This window comes from Mercenaria mercenaria, chromosome 1 (assembly GCF_021730395.1).
Source record: "Mercenaria mercenaria strain notata chromosome 1, MADL_Memer_1, whole genome shotgun sequence".
NCBI classification, from domain to species: domain Eukaryota; kingdom Metazoa; phylum Mollusca; class Bivalvia; order Venerida; family Veneridae; genus Mercenaria; species Mercenaria mercenaria.
In genome coordinates this window covers 1,158,520-1,178,724 of record NC_069361.1, presented here as the reverse complement: position 1 = coordinate 1,178,724, position 20,205 = coordinate 1,158,520, and the positions used below count along the sequence as shown (strand labels likewise).

The window sequence follows — 20,205 nt, the reverse complement described above, 5'->3', positions numbered from 1 at the left end:
TCGTTAAAGATTTCAATGCTCCGTTATCAGAATTATTTCTTGAACTGAAATGGATGACATTTTCTGACAGAATAAAATAAAAAAAAGCTATCCTAGTATATAAATCAATAAATATGCAATCGCCTGACTATCTTACTTCAAAATTTAACGACAACCAAACATCTGATAGTGAACTTAGATCAAATCAAAACAATGAACTAAAGGTACCAAAACCAAGAATAGAATTTTTTCGTAAATCTTTGAGCTACTCTGGACCCACAATCTGGAATAACATACCCAATCATATATGCTCATCTGATACTCTTGCAAAATTTAAACAATCCTATCTTCAATGGCATTTTTCTCAACCAAAATTACTATCAGAAAATACTGCATACCAAATTCTTTAAAGTTCTTACATATGCAGACTATTAATGTATGTCATTAACTTTTATACTTAGAATATTTTTGTTTGTTTATACACATATATAATTTTATTTCATTTCATATTGCTTTTGCTGTAATTGTAGTTATGGATCATATCAAAACTTTGTCATGTTTTGTAAAATTTTCTCTTATTATCGTTTATAATCATGTTTATTGTACTTGTACGTGTTTATACAGTGGACCATATTGTAAACTGGTTCTGCCAAATACGTCATCCACTATAAATAAAGTCGTTACTTACTTACTTACATACTACACTTCCTAAGGATCTGAAATTTTTCTTATATTCCTTCACTGCTTTTTCATTTTATAACATTTTAGCATTAAAGGGATGCCACTAGTACCCAGTGGTCCTTATTCTATTTCTATAATCTTTCTGGAACCATTTCTAGTAAAATCATTACAAATTTCAGCATGGAGTTGAACCCGTATTATTATCACTCCAGTCTGGTGCCTTTGTCTCCCAATTATAGCCACTGCTCTCCTAATCCCATCAATGGCTATTCAAATTAAGCCCTGTACACACACAGAATGTCAATTCCAGCACATATTGATCACAACTGTCTATGCACACAAATAGAAAATTTTGAGGATCTAAGAACTGTTCGGACAGGAAAATAATTTCAAATTACTTTTTGCATTGATTATCATAATTCTTTTTTTCATGGTGATGATGAAGTTGATGATGATGTTGATGATGAAGGTGCTGGCAGGAGCTTGGAGAATAGAGAGTCTATTTCTTATCATGATGTTGGTAACTTGAGAATTCTTGTTTTAGTTATAACAAACAATTAGTTATAACAAACAATGGTAACTTGGGAATTCTTGTTTTAGTTATAACAAACAATTAGTTATAACAAACAATGGTAACTTGGGAATTCTTGTTTTAGTTATAACAAACAATGGTAACATGGGAATTCTTGTTTTAGTTAAAACAAACAATGGTAACTTGGGAATTCTTGTTTTAGTTAAAACAAACAATGGTAACTTGGGAATTCTTGTTTTAGTTATAACAAACAATTAGTTATAACAAACAATGGTAACTTGGGAATTCTTGTTTTAGTTATAACAAACAATGGTAACTTGAGAATTCTTGTTTTAGTTATAACAAACAATTAGTTATAACAAACAATGGTAACTTGGGAATTCTTGTTTTAGTTATAACAAACAATGGTAACTTGGGAATTCTTGTTTTAGTTAAAACAAACAATGGTAACTTGGGATTCTTGTTTTAGTTATAACAAACAAAGCAAATTAAGTTCATGCTGTAATATGTTGATGATTTTGCCTTTCAGTCTGGGAAGGTAACTAAGACTTAAGGATTAATTCTAATGATGTTAATTAAAAGGTCATTAAAATTATCAATGTTCTCTGTAAAATTCATGAAAAGTAGTATTTCATAATTATGTATCTGTATAGTCAATGTAATATATCTGCAAGGATCAATTTTATTGTCACACTGTATTTGACTGGTTGCTCCAATAGGAAAGGCTTGCTAGTCTGCCAGGCTTCCTCTGTCCTGTCATATCCAGAATGGGACGGCTGAACAAAAGGAAATTGCATGTCACTAGCATGCGCCGTTATTGTATAATGATTTTATATTCATACAGCATCATTTTTATCTATCTGCACATACTCTTGTTCTTTCACCACTGTTTTGAGATTTTTTCAGGAATATGTTTCTAGTTGCTGTTTCCTCAACCCACACAATGTCTTTCCTTTCTTTACTATATCAGCTGCTATTTTCTCTATGGCAACAATATATCTCTTTATCCTATTTCAATTTCACTTTCATTTTCGTCAGACATGATTTCACCGACATAACTTTCCCTCCTACACACATGAAATTATTCAAAGCACAATACTAACTATATATCCTCAACCATTACCATTAAAATGTGCTTTCACAACAAGCTGATACAGTTTTTATTTCACATTCTATCTCTGTCCCCATATTCATATTTTTACTGTAAGTATGCAATTTTATCTCCTCATTCTGTCTCTATCTTCATATTCCAATTTCTTTGCTGCTTTCACATGTAGTACACAATCTATGTCTGTCTTCATATCCTACTCTTCCAAAGTTCTTTCTGTCTTTGAATACTTCCTTTTACTTTCACTGACCATCATTTACTCTATGATTAGTTTCAGTGTTTTTGTGCACTTCCTCCTTGATAAGGACATCAACAAAGCTGGCTTGTATGTATCACCATCAAACACTGCCATAAGATTCCGCATTAAATGCTATCATGCTTGTGTGGACAACTGTCAAAAACTGCCATCAGATTCCACATTGAATGCTATCATCATGCTTGTGTGGGCAACTGTCAAAAACTGCCATCAGATTCCGCATTGAATGCTATCATCATGCTTGTGTGGACAACTGTCAAAAACTGCCATCAGATTCCGCATTGAATGCTATCATGCTTGTGTGGGCAACTGTCAAAAACTGCCATCTGCACTGAATGCTATTTTTGAGTGCATGACTGTCAAACACTTCCATCAGCATTGAGTGCTATCATGCTTGTGTGGGCAACTGTCAAAAACTGCCATCTGCCCTGTATGCTATTTTTGAGTGCATGACTGTCAAACACTTTCATCAGCATTGAGTGATATCATGCCTGTGTGGGCAACTGTCAAAAACTGCCATCTGCACTGAATGCTATTTTTGAGTGCATGACTGTCAAACACTTCCATCAGCATTGAGTGCTATCATGCTTGTGTGGGCAACTGTCAAAAACTGCCATCTGCACTGAATGCTATTTTTGAGTGCATGACTGTCAAACACTTCCATCAGCATTGAGTGCTATCATGCTTGTGTGGGCAACTGTCAAAAACTGCCATCTGCACTGAATGCTATTTTTGAGTGCATGACTGTCAAACACTTCCATCAGCATTGAGTAATATCATGCTTGTGTGGGCAACTGTCAAAAACTGCCATCTGCACTGAATGCTATTTTTGAGTGCATGACTGTCAAACACTTCCATCAGCATTGAGTGCTATCGTGCTTGTGTGGGCAACTGTCAAAAACTGCCATCTGCACTGAATGCTATTTTTGAGTGCATGACTGTCAAACACTTCCATCAGCATTGAGTGCTATCATGCTTGTGTGGGCAACTGTCAAAAACTGCCATCTGCACTGAATGCTATTTTTGAGTGCATGACTGTCAAACACTTCCATCAGCATTGAGTGCTATCATGCTTGTGTGGGCAACTGTCAAAAACTGCCATCTGCACTGAATGCTATTTTTGAGTGCATGACTGTCAAACACTTCCATCAGCATTGAGTGCTATCATGCTTGTGTGGGCAACTGTCAAAAACTGCCATCTGCACTGAATGCTATTTTTGAGTGCATGACTGTCAAACACTTCCATCAGCATTGAATGCTATCATGCTTGTGTGGACCATGCTATCATGCTTGTGTGGACCACCATCAAACACTTCCATCAGCATTGAGTGCTATCATGCTTGTGTGGACCATGCTATCATGCTTGTGTGGACCACCATAAAAAAACTGCCAGCTGCATTGAATGCTATTATGCTTGTGTGGACCACCATCAAACACTGCCATCAGCATTGCATGCTATCATGCTGAGCTACTTCCACCTACATCTTAATATTTCCTCTTGTTTATGACAGCTAAATCCAACTTGTTTATTGTTACAGCTACTTAACTTTCCTAACCAATATCCTATACAGATACATGAAAAAACAAAATTACACAAAACATCAGCTATTAATTGTGTTTTTATCAAATTAATGAACATTGGTGTCATTAAAAGAACATTTTTCCTTGAGAAATGTTTGTATGAATCAGTTAACTAGTTAGGGGGATCAAATTTATTTTATTGACACGATTCCTTAGCTATCCCAGTTCATATTTTATTTTATGTTCTAAATTTAAGTTTTATTGCCAACTTGGGAGTTTTATTACAAAATAAACCCATATTACCAGCAGGTTTTCAAATTACAAGTTTTATTTCTTTTCACATCTGCAAATGTTATTTAACATTGTGCACACACTTTTAGAAGAATATGATTTCTTGTAAAGAATGATACTATTCTTTCGTATATTACACGTGAAGTGAGTAACCATCGAGTGAAAATACACTGCCAATATTTTATTGCGGTAACAGCAATTTCTGTTTTTTTATTTTGTTAGTTTATATTTCAAGTATTTATCTAACTACTAGAAATATCATAAAATATGAATTTGAATCAGCTGGTAATATTGAACCGTGAAGCAACAATAGTTACAGCTAGTCACTCAAGACGTGCTTAAAACAATCTGACATATTAACGACTGTGTAATAGCCTCTTGCTTGAAATTTGGATAGAATTTTATTTTACTATTGTTCATTAAATCAACATTATGAAACTGAAGATTTTAATTTTTATTTGACATATGATACACTATTTCTGGTTTGATTATCCTTACAGTGAGAAAAAAATGTTTCAGTGGTGCGAATAATGTTGTATGTACAGTGAAACTCCTAAAAACAGTTTACTGACAAGCTGCAAACTGTGGCCAATTCATAATTATTTCATCTTATGTTCTGAGAAAAGTAAAAAGTGAACTAACAAAATTTTGTTTGAAATAACTTAAGTTACTTTCCATTTTGAGCTGAGGAAACTTCGAAAACCTATCTGATAACACATTCAAATACTTGATGAGGCAGCTAGTAAAGTATATCCTGTTAGAATACTCTTCATTATGGAGGCTGTTGCTAACTTTTTCCTGTGTTAATTTTCTCCACCCTGAAACTGTAAATTATTTCACTTGGCACCTTCAGACTCACTTCCTTCATTTTGTTACCATGGTTACTCAAATTAAAATTCTGATAAGGCCTGAAAACAACATTAAACTGAAATTTGATCGTCCCACATGAGGTTGGTGGAAGAGAAAATTGTGACCCCCCAACAAAAAAGTTCCAAATTTTCCAATTTGTCTCAGCCATATGTGTTACTTGATTAGTTTACTGCAATGCTATCAGCTGTTGTAAAAGATAATTGTGAAATGTATTGTTTTAAAAATGGAGAAGTATTTTGATGTATGCTAACTTCACAACTATTTATGGTTTTGTCTGTTGGACAGCTTAATTACATATATAATCATGAAGTGTGTTTGGTGGTGGTGTTGCCAGGGATAACACCATAGCAATATTAATGTAGCTGTTCATATATTCATTATGTTAACTGCATGTAATAATTGCAAAAAGGAAGTACAGTAAGGAATTTACATAAAATGTATCAATTACAACAGAATTTAGAGAAAAGAATACAATTTAAGCATGTCTGTTACTTGGTTTTAAGATTTTAACTACACTATCATTTCATTGACTGGCACATGTTATTTCATAAACGCTAATGTTAGCTTCGGGAAGGCGACTTTTGTCTAAGTATGTAATTTTGATCTCCTATGTCTCTTTGAAATAACCACCAATTACAGCATTTTGAAGTCTCGCTGCAGATTGCGAATTTAAATATTTCAAGTTTTTTACCTCTGTTATTTTAGCTGGAGTAGGAATGTCTGCAGGCAGTGATTCAGAGGTATTTGGATCATCACAAGACCCTTTTGTGTCAATAATGACCCCTAAAATGAGCAACATAGGGATCAGGTAGCTATGAATGGGTTCTGGAGACATTTTGGAACCATACAAAGCACAGGTAATGAGATAATGTGTCTAGTCTGAGGTGGGCGGGTCAGACAAAGAAATTAGTGGACAAATGGACACCGGGTGGACAGCAGACCCTTGAAACAGGACAATAGAGAAAGGAGTCCATGATAGGGGGGTTATTATAACCACATCAAGCATGAAAGATGTTGGCCAAGCACCATTTAGTTAACGATACAATGCTAAAGATTGTCAGTTTCTATTACATCGTGATGACAATAGATGCAAACAACCAGTCAAAATTTGGTAATGATTTTTATTGAAATTGTTGAGGACGAAGGGAAGAAAATTTAAAGATAGTTGCCACTGAATGATGATCGTTGACGAATCAGCCTTTCATGTCATGCAGAAAGGGTATCTATGTGAAGATCAACAGGAAATGCATTTGTTTGACATTTTTGTCACTTTCAAGAGGGTCATTTGAAAGTTCAATTTAGATATGTCCAGATTGGGAAGCAATTTTAAGGAAATCGCTTAGGGGATTTTCAGTTATAAATAATGTAAATTACCAAAAAAAGTTCCAACTGAAAGTGAATTTACATTACAACATAATGTTATGGCCTAACATGTTTTCTTTTCATTTTGCCTGAACCAAAGATCCAGGCAATTATTATACTGTTTTAACAAAATAATTTAAACATGGTTACCCATTAGTTTTTTTTCTTTTTAACTGTATAGCACTGTGTTACATGCTTACATTAATTTTAGGATTATGTTTACGTTATAGCTTGGTAATTTACTTCATTTATTTACAAATGTCTAAGATCTTAAGGTACATTTCACTCTTGCTGACAGATGTAGGTCTTAGGTCACCAGTGATGTCACATCCTGTCTCCTGTTAACCAATCACAAGCCAGATTTTCAAAGCACAGACTGGTTTCAATTTCAGCATATGTTTACCATTGTAAGTATCAGTTACAGCTGATAACCGACCCAGAACAATATGGCTGTCACTCATTCCTCTACTCAATATATTTGACACATGCAAGCAGCATATGCTTGATTTACTTCTAATTATGTTTTGAAATTTTAAGACTTATCTCATTAATTTGATTATACGAATTCCTTCAGTCATAAGCTAATAGATTTTCACTTTTATCATGTGCTACAAACATGAGACAGACAATGGTGTTATATGCATAGACTGGCACCGGCCAGTGTTTGTTTACTGAGTATATAGATTGTTGTGGTACCAAAAAATCTAAATACAGTATTTTCTATGATTCAGCAAGTAATATCAAGAAGTCAACACAACTATATGTAACAGCAAATGTATTGAGACTTGTTGCAGAGCTTGTCATACAGTCTAAACAGGTCTTTGTACAAATTGTGTCTCAGCATACAGTTTAAAAGTGTTGTCAAACTCTTGGTTAAAATCTTGCTATGGAACCAATATAACTAGTGTTTGGAGCACAGAAACCTGTTATCACTTTGTGACAGTCTAACAGAAAGGTACAGGTAAGGAGCTGGACTTTTGTAAAAGAAGAAAATTTCATTTTTGGAATAATATTGTATGTTACGATTGTTATTTATTAACTTTCTTATGTATATCAGTTCTTAGAATGAACATGTTTGATAGGCATAATTGCAAATTTTAATGGAGACAATTTATTTATTCAGTATTGAATTATATACAATGACTATTTCATGTCATGTCCCACGATGATTATATCAAGATAGAATTGTTTTTACAGATAATGCTTTTTATCTATAATATGATACGGGTGTCATATTGTTTTCGACATATTTCAGTCTGTAACGAGATGGGTCGTGTGCCAATACTGTGGAAATCTGACTACTTCATGGTGATTTGTCCGCCGCCGTGGTATAGAAACAGGAACAATGGCAGAACTACCATGCGGTATTCACTCTGTTTATTCCAAAATGCAAATCTGATATTGAAATTTACACAAAAAGAAAATCTAATCTTTTGTCTTCAAGCTCTTTGGGTTTATTAAAACAATATTTGTAGCATTCAACAAAAACAACTCCATTTAGAGAAACATATCCTCCACTGCTGAAAAGGTAAGAAATTACACAACATGCGTCACAACTCAATGCTGGCTAGCTTTTAGAAGTGAGTTCAAATCCCTTTATGGTAATAATGTATTTGAAAGAAGGTCCGGAGTACTGGACGAACACTCGGACAGGCTTTTCTAGCAAAACAGAACCTGTATAACCACACAGTTTATTCTTCTGAATGAAATGACAAAACGGTCCGCAAAATTGTCAGAATGTCAGCAGAATATCAGCAGAATATCACTTTCGTTTTGAAAAAAAGTGATCCGCCGCAATACACATAAAATAACACATTCAGGAGAAAATATCTAACTGGGTTTACCAAGTAATTATAAGAGTAATGTGAAAAGCTTTAGTGGATACATTGTACAAGTCATAGTAAAAACTGATACTCAAGTCACACTTTTAGCTTTGATGGGAGGTTTGCGTGTAACATTATAATCACAGTATAAACCTATTACACTGTCCTTTACCACATTCACAATGTTACCTATACAAACCAGGGTAAAGGTTGCTGCGTGTAATTTCCGTGTATTCGCATTTTAAAAAAGATTTAACATCTTCAATACGTAAAAGTCGCATTTGTATGAGCAACTGTAAATATTTTTGCGAGGCTAAAAGTTTGCTATTTTCAAATTTCCAAACTTTGTTTGCATGGCATAATTTGCGCTAAATATTGCTGAGATATAGGGCCATTTATAACTAAAGTAATATTTTATTCAAGAGTATTCAGTTACATAAAAAGCAAAAATAAATCCCTTGCAAACATGTCTGATTCTACAGTATTCATCCGGTGAAATTTTTCCTGATGGATGTAGAAAGTTTCATATATTTCCACATTGTTTTCCTGTTCTAAATTCTCTTTATTAGGAGCAGATAGTTCAGTTCAGACAAATAATGTACTCCATTTTAAAAAAAAAAAAAAATTGAAATTTCGGTAATTTTGGTCTTTCCTGTCACAATTTTTCTGTCACCAACATTATACATTTCCAGTTACTCAGAAAATGGAAAATATCCATGAAAACATCAAGATGTAAAATATTTAACGAAAAAGCAATAATAGCAAGTTTACTGCCTGATGAATTTTGATAATCATTAAAGTTTTAGAGAAAATAACTATAAAGCCAGCAATTTCATTACAACCTTCCATAAAAGCATAAGCTTAATTGTTTTAAAACGTAAAGATAGCGATAAACACAACCGCCTTAGGATGTACTGTGACAACTGTGCTAGATTAAACGACATAGATAAGTTCTATTTGTCAATTTTGTCATTTGTTAAAATCAGTAAACCACCTTTATAGTAAAGTTTGACAAATTATGACCAGATCTTGTCATGTGTTTGAAAACTAGAGGGCAAAATGCAATATTAAGATAAATTCTTGTCTAATTTGTCACTTCAAAAGACAACACTTGAAGTTTTTATCAATTAATTTGTAAATTGATATTTTGCTTTCACAGGTTAATTTTATTTACTGTTTACTAATATGTATTGATGATTTTGCGAAAGCCATACCATTTTTTTTTTTACAGAGAACATACAGTTAATTTATATTTTTGTGAAGCAGGTAACAGTAGAACACAAGAGTGTCATTATTTGTATTAAAACCTTTATCATCATTTTAATTATCATAATATAGTCGAGTTATATACAATGTAAAACTGCATATATGCCAAAATAAATTATTATATTGCATCTTATTTAACATACTTTTGCTTTTGTTTTAATACTAATTTATTTTAGGTGGATTGTGAAGCATTGCTACAACCTTATATTCATCACTCTAAACACCTGGTGTAGGCGGTGAACGCCAAGAAGAAGAAGACTCTCGACACCTCATTCCTGATGGAATCCATCGCCACGCGGGTATGAGAGAAGAGAAGCCACCCTTTTAATGCTGAGTGTCAAGCAAGGGAGCTACTGGTACCATTTTTCACGTCTTTGGTATGATGCAGCTGGGGATTAAACCCACAACCTCCCACACTATGTGTTGGAAAAATGTCAATTAAGTGTCTCTTACAAGCTGATATAAAAGCCAAAATATTCTTGTGTATGGAAACAACTGTGTCCACTGAGTCTGGTACTTTTTTTGTCTGTCTAAATGCAGTTAGCATGTGACTTATTACATTAATATTTACATTTAATTTAGTTGTTAAAATGCTGCTAATTGTGAATGATCTTTTTTGCTAAAGGTCCGAAAAAATAAATAATAGTAAAATCATGTTATAAGCTATGTTTTGCTAATTAATAAATACCAGATAACTATGTAAATATTTATTTCTAAAGAGCCTTTGGTGCAGGTTTTTTTCCTGTTTTAAATAACTGAATTATCTAAGTTGCTTAAAATCTTTTCAGTCATGTTATATTGTCTTTTGATTCAATTTTCACTGTCGTTTTAAACTACTCAATTTATACAGCCTTTTCATCCTATTTTTTTCACTCTGGTTGCTCTTTTTCTGAAAGTTTGCCGGAAGCTTTATCATTAACACACAATGTCGGGATTGTACCCCTTCATTATGCCCTCAATCGACAGAAGGTCTGAATTAGGGGATGAATTGTTGTGCGGGAGTTCTTTTGTGGAAAAACACACAATATGAAACTATGACTATGATATGACAATGCTCGGTAGAACAGCTCAGATAAATCTGTTGTTGGTGCCTTAATCATAGTACTACCACCGACAAAACACATTTCAGTAATGGCGTCATGCATGCGATATTGTCTCTGCAAAGGTTTGAGTATGAGGAACAATTCTCTAATTCAGAAATCTCATTACGAGAGCTCCGAAAGAAAATGAAAAGCTGGTAGAAAAAGTATACGTGGAATGAAAAACAAAATTGGAATCTCATAGATGCGGCTAGACTGTGGCACAGTGAATACGGTAAATTAATATGGGGTTTGTTGCCAGTCTGGAGTCAGGCTTGCCAAAATAAAATGAGCGATGGAAACCAATAGCATTCTTTTGCTGTTGCATGAAAAGACATTATTACAACACGGCTGCTTCCTGAAACCTTTCCGCTAATTCATAACGACTTTTTCTGCTTTTTTAATTTGAAATACGATAAAAAGTTGTGTAATTACTTTTGTTATATAATTGATTTATTCATATTCTGGCATATATGAAATCAGTCCTCATGATAAACCGTTTCTTCATTTTCAGAAAGCCATTTATTAATGTCAAGGAATGGATGATTTTTATCAGAAATATGGAATTTTTTGGATTTTTGTTTTGCATTCTTTTGATTATATCATTTAGAAAGTACTCCCTAATTAGCATGAAACTGATTCCAAAACTGAACCAGCAGATTCTGAAACAAATTCAACATTATACCCATATTGTTATGAGATGACATGAGGAAAGGGGGAAATTGTGATCTTCAATATCCAAAGCAAATGAAGGCCCTTATCTATAATTAATACACTGTGATAGTTCCAAAAAAACTATGAAGTTAATCAAGTCTAGGAGTGGGAACGGAAAAATCTATATTGATTTGTTTACAGATAAAACACCAACTAATTCAAGAACTCCAATGCATGGCGGGTTTCGGACAATCTTTTTGCCTGCGAATGAATTCCTTCTCGGAATAAATGCGGGCAATATCACCTATTGTTTATTTGTGCTTGGTTAAGCTGCGGTGGAATAAAGATAGCAAGTGGCATTTGAGTCGGTCACCGTGAAAATGATGCGGCATTGTTTGACTAGAACTGCAGAAGGCAATCATCGGAATTAATTTCATAATCTCAGAAAAGAGAAAATCATCCTTTCTCCAATACATCTCCGAATGATTGCTTTTTTGTCTTGATATCAAGTTATTGACCAAAATTCCTTCATTTATCACCAACTGAAATCTTCCCCTTTCTATTGAGTTTCAAACTAGATTCTGCTTCATTAACTGGATTTATTCTGTTCTGGAAAAAAATCTGTAACAGAACCATTACTAACAGTGCATCAGTGTGCTGGCAATTAATTAGAATTTCTTTAATTGGAATTTAATAGTATGACAGAATTGTAACAGGTTCCTATTAGTAAATGATACTAGTTTCCACTCCAAAAGAATAGAAATTCAATAGTTATTTCTTGAAACATTTTTTTCTGGCACGCCTCAGACAATTCTTACAGAAATGACTGTTTAATCATTGGTAATTTGTAGAACACATTCCCTAATGGCATTGTTCTAACTAATTCTTGAAACAATCAAGCAGGGCCCTTTTCATCTGTATTTCAAGGCGACAAATTAATCGGATTGCTATTGATAACTTAAGCAGAAATTACCAGACACGTCACTGAGAGCTCCTAACTAATTAGAAGAAGTGATCTTCTTTTCTCTAACAGAATGGCTCCCTCTGACTTTCCGTTGATGCTCTAAGAATCACTTGAAATGTACTTGTAACCATTCAAATTTGATGCCGGTTTTCTTCGATACTTTGTTTTTTTTATTTTATTAGATTCTCTCGAAGACAATACAAAATTAAAGGACTTCAGTAGAGTTATAAAAGAAATAAATATACTGAAAAGAGACTCTAAGTTAATACATTAGCATCATTAAAATTTGTAGTTTATTGCCTTCCACTTACATATTTACGTTGGAAATTTAGAGTAAAGATATGCTGACATGCATCATTTCAAATTTACCTCAGATATAAACATTTCCATGCTCATTTGGGAGAAAATAAAACAATATTACCAAAGAGTATATATATTGGAAATACTCCTTTTGAAATTTTAACATAAGGGTTAGAGGCTGGCATCCTTTCAGACAGAATTTAGCGTGAAATGGGCCAATTTAAAATACAGAAAGGGAACAATGACTAAAAACTTTCCAAAAGAAAGAAGATGTAATTTTTTTTATTATTATATAATTATCTGAATGTTTTAGTCCTATTAAAAGGTTTAAGAAAGAAAAGTGTCTACTTCTTTAGGTATAGGGATCTGTCAATGCTTACACAAAAACTTCCTCTGGGTTTATTTACCTTGCCGGGCTACAAAGGAAATGTAAGAGTCCTGATAGAACGTATGCAAAGTCTTGAATTTCACTAATTTCTAATTTAATTACACAAAGTACACAATGGATAAGTCTGATCATATTTTTGATACTTTTCTTCAATTTCCCCATCCTTTTCAACAGCCGGTTTCAGATCTCCCCTAAATGATATTCACAATCGTTGCTAATATGCAAAGGTTCGCCTAAAGCAATTGTGCGAACAATTACGATGGCTAATCACGCAGGTATATCTTTTGGAATAGAGAATCGTGCATGATATCTGACTATTTAGTCATAATTAGATGTTGTCGGCGATAGAACCTAATGTAGGTAATACGAGACCTACATACCCAGATTCAACAATTGATATCTATCTACTCAATAATTGATGTAAGCGTCTGATAAAAATTTAAATACCCTGCATATTTTTTTTTGTTATTTAAGGTATTTAAATTTGTTTGTTTAGATTGTTAGACTGTTAATATAAATCAATCAAGGTGAGAACCATTGACTCCTGAAATGGTATATGGTATATTGCTGAGAAAGAATTCCAAATTCCATAGATTAAAAAAAAAATCTATGATTATTTGATCTTTTTTCATAAAGTGTGCATAAATCTACGCATATCTCGTTTTTAAATCCTATCTAAATACAAGTAATTACTGTGTCTAAACCACGTAATGGAAGATTTTCGGAAGAAATATTTCAAATGGTTGAATAATTTTTATAATGTATGATCATTAGTTTAAAGTTTCATGTAATTTTCTGATTATTATCTCGAGGTATATCCATAATATCTAGCTGAGCAATTACCAACTTTCATGTTTGCAAATTCAAAAGAACGTAATTCTGCTGTGTACATGTTTGCAAATGAATACAAAAATGATCATGCTAACAACCAATCCTGTATACAAAGTTATAGTTTTCTTTTTTCGAAAATGTTTATCTTGATTCCAAAGTCTGATTATTGAAAGTGAATTTAAAAGTAAAAGTGTCTTCTAGACTCATAGAATTGCCAATTATCTGATTACTCAAAAATGATCTCTGGTTGTATAAAGTCTTGCAAAAGTTTTAGATCTGTAGATAAAAACTTGTATTTTGGAAAGATCATAAAACGTTTTTTGATAAAATTCAATTTATTACAAAATGAGAAAGGTAATTATTTCAGTAATTGTAACTGTCTATTAATTTTCATATCAGTTATTAAATGCACTTGGGAACACTTAGGCGAATTAAGAGGCCTTAACAATATTTTTATACTATTTCATGCACAATTAAATTTGCAAAAATCTTAAAATCTAATTAAGTAAACAAGTAAAATGATTTATGTCATAATAAATTAAAGTCGGTTTTTAAAGGTCAATTATTTTGACCTGAATTTTATTACAATGGTAATACAGTTAAAGAAAAAACATTGAGGAGATTGGTCTGTATGTGAGCGTTTGTATAAATCAGTTATGTAGAATTAAAGTTCAATAAAAAGCAACATATTTGCTAGAAATATTGCATGTTAAATTCAATTACTGTTTCAGAATAGGAGGTAATTACACACCATAAATATTATGACATTATTTTGTAGATTTGCTAGTGCAAGTTTGCAAAATGATACCTTTATACTGGTTGTGTCAATTTATGACATACAAGGACTCAAGGTGCATCTCCCACGTACAACCATTCCTACCCAGTAAATGGAAGGATTACAAAGATGGAAGTTAGCAGTAAGTGTATTTGCCCAGGTCATATTAATTAAAACCTTGATTGATACTTGATCTCTATCAGCTGTCAATAATGCAGATTCTCATTATTATTTATACTCCATTCTGCAATATTTTTGGTCATCTTATTTTCTGAAAATTCTGTTTAAAACTCAAACTGGTGTGTGCAGCCTGTTGAAATCCACACATTTCAGTAATTATTTCCACAACTAGCAGTAGGGAAACCTGTATCATTTACCAAGGATGATAGTTTATTGCACATGGCGGTGCTCAGTTTAATGTTCTGACTGGGAAACTTCCTATTTTCCTCTGATTTATTCATCCTTTCTACCAAGTTTTATTTTTCTATAAGGTTTCTTATGTCTTGAATTTTCTGTAATTAATTATTTTGAAAGGATTCACATGTGAACATTCTTCATTGATTTATCTATATTTTCATTGGAGAGGAAATTTAACAAGAGTTATGTTTCTTGAGATGCAAAGGCTTTTCATTAAAAAATAAAATAAAAAGTTTGTCTAATTATTAATATTAACATTCACCTTATTTATTCAAATAAAAATTATGGTGTTCATTTTGTATGAACTGTAAAAGGAAAAGTACCAGATTTATAAAACACCGCCTAGTGATAACGTGCCGCCTGTATCGTTCCTTAGAATGATGTTGTAGTTGTTCTGTCTGGTGAGATGAATAAATGGGAGGCAGAATTTAATGTTACATACGATAAAATATGTAATGATAAGGAAATATTATGTAAATATCAGAAATGTAAATTTTTTGAGTTTGTGTGAAATTGCATGAACTCTGAAAAAAAAAATTTCATTTCTTAATTGAATATCAAACATGTAAGCATATTTCAAGATAAACTGTACAAAGAAAAATAAACAATTCAGTTATTTCTGCTTGTTTTTCTTTTTGGACTGTAACCAAAACTGAGTAACATAAACCACTTTCAAGTGCAGTTACCTCCCTTTATCGCGATGTATTTAGCATGAAAGGTCAAACATATGTAGACAGGTTATTGTTTGTAAAAATGTGAATGTATTGTATTCTTTTGTTAAATGAATAGAGTGACATTAACATTGGACAGAAACTAGAGATACTAGTAACTTGTTATGTATGTAATATATGCATATTAGGTTGCATAAGTTTTTGCAAAGGTAGCTGCGTTTAATGTCACAAAAAGGACATGTAGGGTTGTATCGCACACAGTGTTTGTCACGCTGCATAAAGCATTACTAATTTAAGTCATGATAGAACTATTGATAATGTCTGCTTGACAAAGACAACCAGCTAATGCTCTGTGCAGAAAAATGCAATACACAGTATCATATAACAGATTAACTAATGTGATTGTAGGGAGCACTGGATCTTCCCTAAACAATTTCGGCAATCTAATATTAAATAAAATGATTGTCTGTGTAATTATTCCTCATTTTTTGTTCACAAAATGCCTTGCTCCTTGGTAAAAGCTGACAATATCAAAAACAAACAGCTACACATTGCTATACACTAAATGAAGATCCACCCTCAAGCGTAATTCCAAAGTTAAACAGGTTAAGAAAATATGGCTAAAACTGCTAGGAACTCATAATAGTTAGTCTGAAAGCCAGTATCATTGTATATGACATAACCAAACTGATTTAAATTACATTTCTACCCATGATATATGGTGAAGGTTTTCCAGATAAAGCTTTTCAATTGTCCTTAGAGATAGTAAAAGCAGATTGTCCCCCATATGGCAGAGAGATAAAGCCTATGATGACATTGCTTGACAACCAACATGGCCACTTAGAAACAGGAAGTACTGCTCTTCAGTGTGGAGATTTGTTGAGTTGAATCTTCAAATGAAGATGCATATGGTTCAAATTCAGGTAGAAATGTGTAGGACCTCAAGTATTGTGCACTTCAAGATTGATAATGAATCTAAGACAGCTCTTCTGGTCTCCATTTAATTGCTTTCAAGAAACATAAATTACACACAATTATAGCAAGGTCTCTTCTTACATGAGAAGTCTGTCTTTTATAGCACTATGCAGACATGGTAACTTGTTTATAACTAAAACAATGAAGTTTTTCTTTGTATGTCTTTGTAGCATCTCCATTGATTGGCAGAGTTCTGCACCTTTATAATTTAATAAAAAAAAATCACCTATTTTAGAGTCAGATTTTTTATAAGAGCAACTAAAATTTTATCTTTAATGGACATTGATAGCATGAATTTTGATGGTATTTCCACTATTTTAGTTTAGTCTTTTATGATGGACAGTAGTTTGACTGCACCAGAATGTTTTCCTACAAACAATAAGGAGAGAAAGAGTACTCACCAATTATTTACTTGTAATATAGTTAAACCTGTATCTTGTGCTAACTGCTTCTTCTGTTCTTCTGACGGATATGGATGCTGGAATATAAAATAAAATGTTACCATTCTCTTGCAGGTTGTCTCAAACAACATAAAATGGTTATTATATTTTTGTTTTAAAAAGGCAGCGACTTGATTAAAATAGCAGTATTTAATTATCATTATTGTTGCTCTGGAGTACCAAGAAACAAACACATATAAATAACAAAAAATTTTCCTCAAAAAAAAAAACATTTACCCCAGAACAACATTTTCAACATTTTTCTCCAGAATTACACTTCCCTCAAAAAGTCTGAAAGATTTTTTTTTATAAACGTTTTTTGACTGAACATTGCTTCTGATTCCATTAAAGAAAAATAGTTTATGTGGTTCAACTCAATTTTTTTTTTCTCTTTTTAAAGTAAGACCTTTTGAAAACTTGTTGACAACTGCCTATAAAAATACTCTATTTTAGGACCATTTCTTTTCGTTAATTTTTCATGCATTGTCATCCTTTAACATAGCGAGACTTTTACATATAGAAATACCAGAACAGAAATTGTACTTAAACATAAATCCATTAAAATGTCTTATATTTAAAAGTTGAACCAAAATTGATCTAAAACTGTTGCCATAGAAACAAACATCTCTTAGAAAATGAGAAATGCATTCTTGTGGAAAGATGAAAATAAGTCAGAGGAAGTCAAAATTGGGAAATCTTCTTATAACGGCATTGTTGAAAGTTGGAATAAATTTAATCAATGCTCCTGGAAAATACAAGCATCCTGTTCCATAGGGACGAAGGAGTGAGCAAAAACGCCAGCACAATTCAATTAAGAGACAAAATTGATCACAGCTATGCTGTGGCACAAACTCGCTTAAGGGACAGTTGGCAAAAACCCTTTAAACCCTAAAATGCTATAATGGACCCTAAATGAGTGGCACAGAGCACTTTGCACATTCAATGTATATGACAGACACCAAGTGAATATGAGTAATGTATAAAACATTAGGGAATGCATTACAAAAGACTTCTTTATGTTTGCATGCAATACAATGGTCAAAATGGACAGAGACTTCAAGACATCTGGGACTACTGGTGTAGATACTAAAGCCAAACATGACCTGAACTCATGGGTGTAGATACTTTGACCTGAACTCATGGGTGTAGATACTATGATCTGAAGTCAAGGGTGTAGACACTATGATCTGAAGTTAAGTGTGTAGATAGGCCTACTATGTCCTGGAGTCATTGATCTGAATCCATGGGTGAAAATACTATGATCTGAAGTCATGGGTGTAGGTATTATGATCTGAAGTCATGGGTGTAGATACTATGATCTGAAGTCATGGGTATAGATACTATAATCTGAAGTTAAAGGTGTAGATACTATAATCTGAAGTCAAGGGTGTAGATACTATAATCTGAAGTCATGGGTGTAGATACTATAATCTGAAGTCAAGGGTGTAGATACTATAATCTAAGTCATGGGTGTAGATACTATAATCTGAAGTCAAGGGTGTAGATACTATAATCTGAAGTCATGGGTATAGATACTATAATCTGAAGTCAAGGGGGTAGATACTATAATCTGAAGTCATGGGTATAGATACTATAATCTGAAGTTAAGGGTGCAGGTACTATGATCTGAAGTCAAGGGTGTAGATACTATAATCTGAAGTCAAGGGTGTAGATACTATAATCTGAAGTCATGGGTGTAGATACTATAATCTGAAGTCAAGGGTGTAGATACTATAATCTGAAGTCATGGGTATAGATACTTTAATCTGAAGTTAAGGGTGCAGATACTATGATCTGAAGTCAAGGGTGTAGATACTATAATCTGAAGTCATGGGTGTAGACACTATGATCTAAAGTCAAGAAGAATGCATCTTGCGAGACTTAAAATAACGAATGCACCTTGAAAGACTTACAGTAATGAAAATGCACACTGCATGACTTACAGCAATGGGTGTTTGTACTTTTCATGGATATTTGAATTCTATTTAACTGTGGACTTGCATTAAAGCTAATCAAAAATAAAGATTTATCTACGCAGCAACAACCATAACTGAATAGGAGCATGTCTTGTAAGTTTCATGAATATTAGATGCACCTTAGATGTTTGTTTTTTTTAAGTAAGATTACATACATAGCAATAGATCAAAGGACATAAGGTAGATCAAACAGGTGTTTAATTGTGACAACCCATCCTTTCAAACAACACTGAAATGTCTGCTGTAGTGAAAATCAGTTCAAAGTTCTTGGCTGGTAAACACAGAGAAATTACTCCCTCTCCTGTACAGAAGCAAAGCATGGATAAATGTCATTAAAAAGCAAGATCAATATTTTAAACAAAAGTCTGGGAAAAATAAATCTTAGTTTAAGCAGTGAAAATCCCTCAGATCTTGTTATTTTAACGATAATGACTGTCTGTCTCTTTCTCTTATTGCGTGCACTGTGTGCATGTATGTAAAGATTAATTATTTATTTATGATTCAAGGAGTGGAATTCTGGTGTCCTAACTAATCAAGGGGAGGAGGAAAAAGTATACATTCTTTGATAGTCTGTTTAATGGCTTCACCTTGGTGTGCTCTTCATTGGGAGGAGAGAAAAACCTTCTCTCCTTGCTTCTTCTTGGTTGGCTATTTAAAATTTGCATATGGCCTAATTAAGGCATTGTATCATTTGCATAATACCACACAAGTTGTAAACTTTATTATATCATTGTTTTTTCCGTCTTTTGAAACCTGTTTAAATCAGACAATGTGTGCATTAAGCAGAAACCGTAAATGAAAATTTCTTGTTGACATGAAAGTTATTTAGAGAAACAGCGGTTGATTAAAGCCCGTTTTATTTTCATAGAACGACATCTTTGATTTAATGTTTGTCTGCTAATTTGAAAATGATCAACTATTAATGACATAGGTAATGTTGATTCTTTTTTAAGCATGCTACTGCTGTGTTTATTGTTTTTGAGTGTCCGAAGGGAATGCTTCTGTGACGTAGACGACTTGTCACATGACATTTTATGGTGCGTAGA

At 33.0% G+C, this 20,205-nt stretch overlaps 1 protein-coding gene across 3 annotated transcripts in view; it reads right to left on the bottom strand.

Moving 5' to 3' along the window:
• Positions 1-20,205, bottom strand: part of LOC123545201 (homeobox protein Meis1-like) — a 153,572-nt gene that overhangs the window by 39,543 nt on the left and 93,824 nt on the right. For all 3 annotated transcript variants that reach the window (XM_045331546.2, XM_045331544.2, XM_045331545.2), the window contains one exon: positions 17,145-17,221. In XM_045331546.2, the coding sequence (XP_045187481.1) occupies positions 17,145-17,221 (77 nt within the window). The remainder of the gene's footprint in view (positions 1-17,144; positions 17,222-20,205) is intronic.